The 8,136-nt window shown below is 42.2% G+C and overlaps 1 protein-coding gene across 2 annotated transcripts in view; it reads right to left on the bottom strand.

The window, feature by feature from the left end:
• Positions 1-604: 604 nt before the first annotated feature.
• Positions 605-8,136, bottom strand: part of ap1g1 (adaptor related protein complex 1 subunit gamma 1) — a 29,889-nt gene continuing 22,357 nt past the window's right edge. For both annotated transcript variants that reach the window (XM_080763758.1, XM_080763759.1), the window contains exons 18-23: positions 7,481-7,622; positions 7,216-7,342; positions 6,313-6,420; positions 4,859-5,019; positions 3,363-3,461; positions 605-2,643 (exon numbers count right to left, since the gene is read on the bottom strand). In XM_080763758.1, the coding sequence (XP_080619884.1) occupies positions 2,542-2,643; positions 3,363-3,461; positions 4,859-5,019; positions 6,313-6,420; positions 7,216-7,342; positions 7,481-7,622 (739 nt within the window). In that variant the 3' untranslated portion in view covers positions 605-2,541. The remainder of the gene's footprint in view (positions 2,644-3,362; positions 3,462-4,858; positions 5,020-6,312; positions 6,421-7,215; positions 7,343-7,480; positions 7,623-8,136) is intronic.

Genomic DNA, 8,136 nt, shown 5'->3' with positions numbered 1-8,136 from the left:
AGCAATTTAGAACTTATAGAGGGCTTAAGTGGTTAAGTTATAATGCTGTAAGCTTATTTTTCATACAGACGCTCCACGCTTTGATTGCAATCATATGACTTGAACACAGCTGTCCATCTCACTGTGCGCTTTAAGAGTTAACAGAAAAGAGAAGAAAAATAAACTGCGAGGTATTAAGGTTTGCCCCTCCCTCCCTCCCGAGTCCCATTAAGGTTTGCCCCTCCCTCCCTCCCGAGTCCCATCCCAACCCAACCCCCGACAACGACGTCGTGGTCGGAATTCTGATTCGGAGAAATATGCAAAACCAAGAAATCATTCCCAACGGTCACCACAGAAGCTAGCTCAGTCACTGTACCTCAAACTAATAATGATCCAAGTGAATACAGGTGTGCTCCTTTCAAAAACAAAGATATGGAAAAAAAACAAAGAAAAAAAAACAGAAGAAAAAAAAATCTTAAAGCAACAATTCCCTTTACTAAGAACATTTACACTTCTGATTGTTTTGAACACAAACTTGGTATCGGGTAGAATGACAATAGCTGCCGTGATAAACCGTAGTCATCAATGATTAGGCCTTTTTAATACCCCCCCCCCCCCTCCCCCCCAGACGATTAATGAAAATGTTACCCCCAGACCGTTATTGTGTATGTAGAAGAAAGCTGATGGTGCCACGAAGCATCTTAAGATAAGATGTCCCTTAAAAATACAATTAGGATTTCTAGTACACGACGATACATCTAAGGTTCGAGGACCCATACACATTTTAAAATTACCTCAGGCAAGTGAATATTAGTAGTGGTTTATTATTTTCTACAGTAAGTCAAAGGTGTACTTAAAAGTGAAAATGTTCTATTAAAAGTGAAATATTGCTTTAAATCCATCCAGCCCATCGTCTTCTAATAGTATTTTCCCAGGATGTCATCCTCAAAATACACTCGACACAATTAGACTCTTACCAACCCACTTTGTATAGGTCTACTTATTTAGTTTGTCAGAAAGGCACATCACTTTAATATCAGGCATATCATTTTAAGTTAAATCACTTAAGAAAAATCAAAAGAAACTAAAACATACCATCACAAAAATAGTGCCAACACAATGACCTCAATGTAGCGTCATAACGAAGACTCGAGGGGAGAGAGAAAGAGGAGGAAATAAATCATTCAGTGCATGTAACTACATTCATAAAAGACTTCATTTACATGTACGTGCAGGGTGACTAAGCCCAACCAAGTTAAATAAAACTCAACGTTTGTCTAAACTACAAGCCGTGTTGTGTTGATATCTTACGCCTGCGGAGCATTTAGCCGCAGGAAACGTGAACGCAGATCGAGGGGGTTCGTCCGATTAACAATTATGATTCATTTCTGACCAGGATTATCCTTCAAAAATGGCTCAGACTAGCCATTAAGCGTTTGCGTCGCTGAATAAATTCACAAAGAGAAGCTACTTGTGGGGTTTATTTTAGGAAAGGGAACTGCGTGTGGAATAGACCATCCTCTGAAACGTAGCCAGCCACAGCTGATCCCACTATAGGCAATATGGAAATGTTTATTTTGCCAACATGACGACAGCAAAACTAAGGTAGAGCATTTCCTCTGAACAACAGGATGCAGCCCAGAGACCTCATGTCGGAACCAGGAAAGCCCCACCAAGCTAGTCAAATGTTAAAAGTCATCCTAGTAACACTCAAACAGGCTTCAAGCTAAAATGATGGAAATGACAATGAATACAAGTCTCGAGTTCATCCCCAAACTTCAAGATGGTATTTGATGTTTCAAACATTGTCCTGCTGTTAGAACGAGATGACCAAGGCTATGGGTGTAAAATCTGAATATGAAACCAGTTAATTACCACTAAATTATAGTGCTGGAGCAACGTTCTGGGATACACATAAAAGACTGCTTTAAATCATTGGCTACAGAAACCGAGGAGTGCCTACTGAAAGATACACCTTTAGCAGTGGAGCGTGTGCAGATTGTAGTCAAGTTAGATTTGATTTAGTAGAAACAATCTTAAATGAATGACGAATTTAAAACCACAAATCAAAGAAAACTGAATTACACAAGTGCTCATGCAGTGGCCGAAAGTTCTTTACAGTCCCTCAGCAAGGTGGAACGTACCACAGTGTGTTTTACGTAAAATAAATTGTGAGTGTGGTTGTTGGGCCAAAAAGCAAACAGATTTCAAAGCTGACAGATCAACGCTAAACCGATTAAGAAGATCAGGTAAGTCCATGGATATTTGTTTCAGATTTTTCTTGGCGACGTCAATAATCATTATGGTCTTCATTCATACCATCCGTTTTTTTCCCCTCCTCCCCCCCTGTGTTACGTTCCACTGCTTCCCCCCTGTGTTACGTTCCACTGCTTCCCCCCTGTGTTACGTTCCACTGCTTCCCATGCAACTCGAGCGACAGCAGCGGTCTGCGCCCGGTGATGTCACAGGGGGATCCGTTTTGAAGAAAAGGAGGGAGAGGTGAAAAGGAAAATCGTTTTCTCATATAGTTCCCCCGGCAGGGCAGGGTGTTTTAGGCTCACATCACTGCCAGGACTGAGGAGGGAAGTTATTAACCTCGGCCAGGTCCGCCACGGCCGAGCCTTTGTGGGAGTACGTCAGCTTGACCCGCATTCGTAGCTGTTGCTGAAATATCGTCAGGATGATGCATAGTGTTTATGTCAATGAAAAATATACAACTGAAAGAATTAGGACTGCAACTATCCATGATTATTCTATCATTACTAGTGATGCACCGAATATTTGGCCGCAGAAAATATTAGGCAGAAAATGGCAAAAAAATAATTTTTGGCCTATTCAGTTTCGGCCCAAATAGGCAGAAAATATATCACCGCATATAGCTTTAAGGTACGGCCATGACAGCAATGGTAAGATATATAATATTAATTACATTCTGTATTCTGCCAACTGTTTCCTATATTCGGTAATCGGTTTCGGCCAAGAATTTCCCTTTCGGTGCATCCCTAATAATTACCTTTAATATTAATCGAAAAATCAAAAAGCGAGTAGCTTTCTATAATTATTGAGGGGCGCTAGCCCCTCCTATATACAGCTTTAATGTTTGTCTTTCAACGATGCTCGTTTAAGAAAACGCCATAGACAATAAAGATAAATTTTATGTTTGTTTTGAGGACTAAAACATTAGCATGCATTGCTTAAACAAACATTATGTTGTAAGATGATAAGAGCGCCCCTCACTTCACACGGGTGTGATTAAAAAATATATATACAGCAACAAATGAACTAACTAATACTTTCTCGCCCAATGAAAAATGTGGGTCTTTTTTTGAGAAACCCGGCATTTAAGAGTAAACTGACAGAGTGGACCTATAAACCAAACGTACCTTCTGTGGGTTGAGAACTCTGATGACCTGTGTGACGCTCCCCTGGTTGAGAGCCGGGACAACGTTACTGCTGGGGGACAGCAGCTGCAGCTGGAATGTCTGAGCGATAAAGAGTACACATTAACCAAAAATGTATCATAACCGATATTTGGAACCAATAACAAACTTAATCTTGTTAATATTTCTTACTTAACAAATTCTATTCAGATTTATTCATGTTTATTCGTTGATATTGACTATTGACTACCAGCTCAGTGGCTCTTGCGGTTAGAGTGTCCGCCCTGAGACTGGGAGGTCGGGGTTCGATCCCCGGCCGGGTCATACCAAAGACTCTAAATAATGGGACCCAGTGCCTCCAATGGCCCATCCATGCAATGTCTTTTCATTCTTAATCACTCATTAATTGTAATTGAGGCAAAAGTTTGACTTTCAAATCAATGTCACAATTACTTCATTTTGACCAGCCCCTATTCTACTAAAATATCCAAGTGGTTCAGAGAAGAGTTCGGTATATTCCAACGTTACAATGCTACTGTATGTACAGTGACTGAGCCGTTATGAAATAATAATTACAGATTTTGGTTGACAGGGTTTCATAACGAATGATGAATGATGAATCTATGAATAGGTCTTTAACCCATTTAGACGTGAGGACAATTCTACAAATGTCTTCTAAATCCTAAGAGTTGTCTGCAAAAAAACCTATGTTTCTGCGTCAGTGGTGCTCAACCTTTTTTATGTCAAGGACCCCCAGAATTATCTGTATTTGGCCGTCTATATCCATAAGTTTATACTCCTTAACATCATGATATCGTATACATTGTGCTCACCCTAATACACCAATACTTCCTCAGGAGTCCATTTCAATCAATCAATTTCAATGTGTTAATGACTGTGGGCTATACTTTGTGCATGAAATGTGCTTATTATACAAATAAACTCCACAGCTGCCACAGCCTTGCCTAAAGAGGCATAATGGTGTTCGTAGGAATTCATATATCTTGTAGACGTCTCCATCGATGGATGAATCGCTCAGTGGACTTGTGGTTAGAGTGTCCGCCCTGAAACTGGGAGGTCGGGGTTCGATCCCCGGCCGGGTCATACCAAAGACTGTAAAAATGGGACCCAGTGCCTCTCCCTGCTTGACACTCAGCATCAAATGGTTGGATTGGGGGTCAAATCTACTAATCAAATGATTCCCGAGCGCGGCACGGCTGCAGCTCACCGCTCCTTGGCTGCGGCTCACCGCTCCACGAGATGGGTCAAATGCGGAGAACACATTTCACTGCGGTAACGTGTGTGACAAATCATAATGACTTTGACTTTGCTAAGTTGCAATATGACAACCTACTGTGGCAACGGAAACAATAAATAAATGAAAGCACGGCAATGTGTACCGTGTACCCGCTGTCATTCTCTGAGCATGCTTTAGGGAGAAATCTGCTCCACAGGAGTTTAATTGGCCAGCTGTTGCACAGTTAAAACAGATGCGTTACCTTTGGTACTGCAGCCTGAAACACAAAGTCTGTCATGTCGGCCTCGGTGGTGTTGGAGGCGTGGATGGTGATGACCGCTATGTTGGGGTTGGGGTTGGCTCTCTCAAACGTGAACTCTATTTTCAGACCGTTCTTGTTGTACGCCGTCATAGGTGGGATCGCTACAGGAGAAGAAAAAAAAAGCACAAGAAAAAAGGAGCATTGAAAAACAGCATATTCAGCAGAATTTCAGACGTTCAAGGGTAGTCCAGTAAAAATGATTGATCACCAATGGGCTTTGTTCCAGAACGACAATACCACACAAACTGCATATTATGGGAGACGGAGGAAATTCATGAGAAGCTGTTTTTGACAACAAAGCGAACACAGAACCTTCTGGAACATAGTGATGCATGAAAGTGCATTACAAATAAGTAGCTGTAGTATCAGTAGTAGATGGAACTTTCCAGCATCTGTGAAGCTCTGAGATTTTTAAGTTTGTTTAATTAAATGTCCATTATAACAAGAATCACCTAATTATTTTACACATTTTGACAATTGTGTAATTCTGGGTTCAAATCAAGGTTGTACCACCTCCTGATCAGGGCTATGCCTAAACCTAGCCTTAGAAGCTCTGAGATTTTTAAGTTTGTTTAATTAAATGTCCATTATAACAAGAATCACCCAATTCTTTTACACATTTTGACAATGTGTAAAAGAAGTTCTGGGTTCGAATCAGGGTTGTACCACCTCCTGATCAGGGCTATGCCTAAACCTAGCCTTAGTTTTAACCAGCCATGTAGGTCAGACTATGATGAGACTTATAGGCAGTCCTCACAAACACTATGCCTAAAGTTGCAAAAATTATGCCTAAAGTAAGTGGCAAGATTTTGCCCAGATGTGAAAAAAAGTAGTGTAGTGTAGAGAGTGGGATTTGATCCCATGTTACAGGAAGTCTAAGCATAGCACACCACCATAGGGGTTTGGTAGCGATTTAACCCATTCTGACCCGAGATCAGATTCATACGAGGTTTCCACTGGACACACACTGGTCTGATTAACCCATTCTGACCTGAGATCAGATTCTAAAAATGTCACAGTCGTTCTTCGATTTTTCAAAAATAGCAGACCTACAAGCTCGTAGCGCGCCACTCGGTGGCGCGCTATGAGCTTGTAGATCTGCTATTTTTCAATAGATAAAGCACAACATGATGCTAACACCAAAACGGTTTCCCGTTCAGAATGGGTTAAATGTCATGTATTACAGCATGGTGAGCTCTGCTCTGCTTGAACATATTCTAATGAATAGAATGGTCACATCTCCGCCCAAATGAGGTTTCCGAGAACATTATCCGACACCATAAGAGTGCGCCATTACAAATGCAGGAATCCATGAAATAGGTTTCATGGCAACGGCACTAGCTCTTGTAGACGAAACGAAGAGCTAATGGGATGGCACTGTGTGGGTGACTCACCTGTGGCTGCAATATCGTTAAACAAGGACTGTGAGGATAGGCCGTCCAGGAGGAAGGGGGCTTGGGAGGTGGGCACAGAGGAGGGGGGAGCAGGGGCCGCTGGACCACCTGGGGAGGGCAGAACACACACCAGGGTTCAACACAAGCACACACACTCCCCTTCCAGCAGTAGTTCTCAAGCATTTTCAAGATCCCCAAATTGATAATGGCTGCAGATCCCCATTTGAAAGGATTTTGTGCCAAGGAAGGACCCCTATTAGATTAGATCTGTAAGGATAGAAAAAGGTGATCTACACGCTCATAATGTGTTTCGCAATGAGACTCCCTTTAGGGCGAGGTTGCTTCTCGCCCTTAGCGTCTTAATGGTAGTTATACTATTAGTATTTATTATAGAGCACCGAAGTCTGACGTCAATATCGGTAGAGGGCGCAAATCCACAGGTTCATGTACTTTTTATTTGCATTATAATACCCATAGGGGGGATTTTAGATCGCCTCATATAAGAACTGTGTTTGAAAAATAAACATGTCATCCCGGCCGCTTCACTCATATGGATATTAAGAATCAACTGACTGAGAGAAAACGCTAATGTTACTGCTACTGAATTAGTTACATTTTTTCTAGAAGCAGACCGTATCATATGAGTGACTGACTGTTGCAAACGATACAGAGACACCTCCGTAATAATAACGCCGAGACAGCTTGTTTATTTTTGGACCACAACGCTTATAGTAGACGATATTAAGATCACCCCATGTTATTCTCCATAGAGAAATTACTTCCGTGAACCAGGGGAATCGAAGGGATGAGCGAGTTACGTCAGGACTTCGGTGCTCTATAGAGCGACAAAGTCCTGCCGTCCCTTGCTCATCCCCTGGTGAGCGATGAAAACAGGTCTCATACCGGACAGGGAGAGGTCCCCCAGCAGATCAAGCAACTCTCCCCCAGCTGAAGCAGGCTTTGTGGGAAGCGTGGTCTGGATAACTGGTACCACATCATTACCACCCAACAGGTCCAACAGATCATTAGCCTGGAGAACCAAGGACAAAAAAACACCAACAATAAATTACCCAACTATTTCAACGAACAAAATCAACACCGATTGGAAGCCGTCAGGGTCCCATGGGCACATGTCCAGCCTAAAAAAGTCCCTGGAACGTCTTCTTACCTGGTTTGTTGGCTGAGTGATGAGGGGTGGATGTTTCACATCCAACACCGAGGGCTCCGTCTCCCCGTTGGTCTGCACAATCTCTGTGGGGCCGTTAGAAGACGTTTTCTCCATGACGGGCATTCGCTCTAGTAGAGCCGGCCTAGAGAGGGACAGGAACAGATAATTTAGGCATTTAGCAGACGCTCTTGATCCAGAGCGACTTACATTAAGCAAAAAACAAACGCATGGCATACATCACATATATAAAAAGTAGTTATCATGGATCATGTATAAACTAAGAACGTAACAGTGGAGTGTCTATGTCAACTATACATACTATACTATAGTATATATTATACAATATACATGTGTACTATAAAGTGCTATGACTACATAAAATGCAATTCTAGTGCTGTCTACGTAACAAGCTATAAGTCTGTCTAAAATACTCTCTACAAGTCTACATAAAGTGCTATCTAAGGGGCTAGGCTAGGGCAAGTGCTACGGGCCATGGTGGAGTCTGAACTGAAGAGGTGGGTTTTCAGACTACGGCGGAAGATTGGGAGTGAGGCTGCAGTTCTGACTGTGATGGGAAGTGCATTCCATAGTTTTGGAGCCAGAAGGGAGATAAACGTTGATGTGTCAGTCCGTCCGTCTATTATGGATTTAATGAC

The sequence above is a fragment of the Protomyctophum bolini genome (assembly GCF_963924005.1).
Source record: "Protomyctophum bolini genome assembly, chromosome: 1".
Taxonomy (NCBI): Eukaryota; Metazoa; Chordata; class Actinopteri; order Myctophiformes; family Myctophidae; genus Protomyctophum; species Protomyctophum bolini.
The sequence above is the reverse complement of the archived record's forward strand: the minus strand, read 5'-3'. Positions and strand labels throughout refer to the sequence as shown.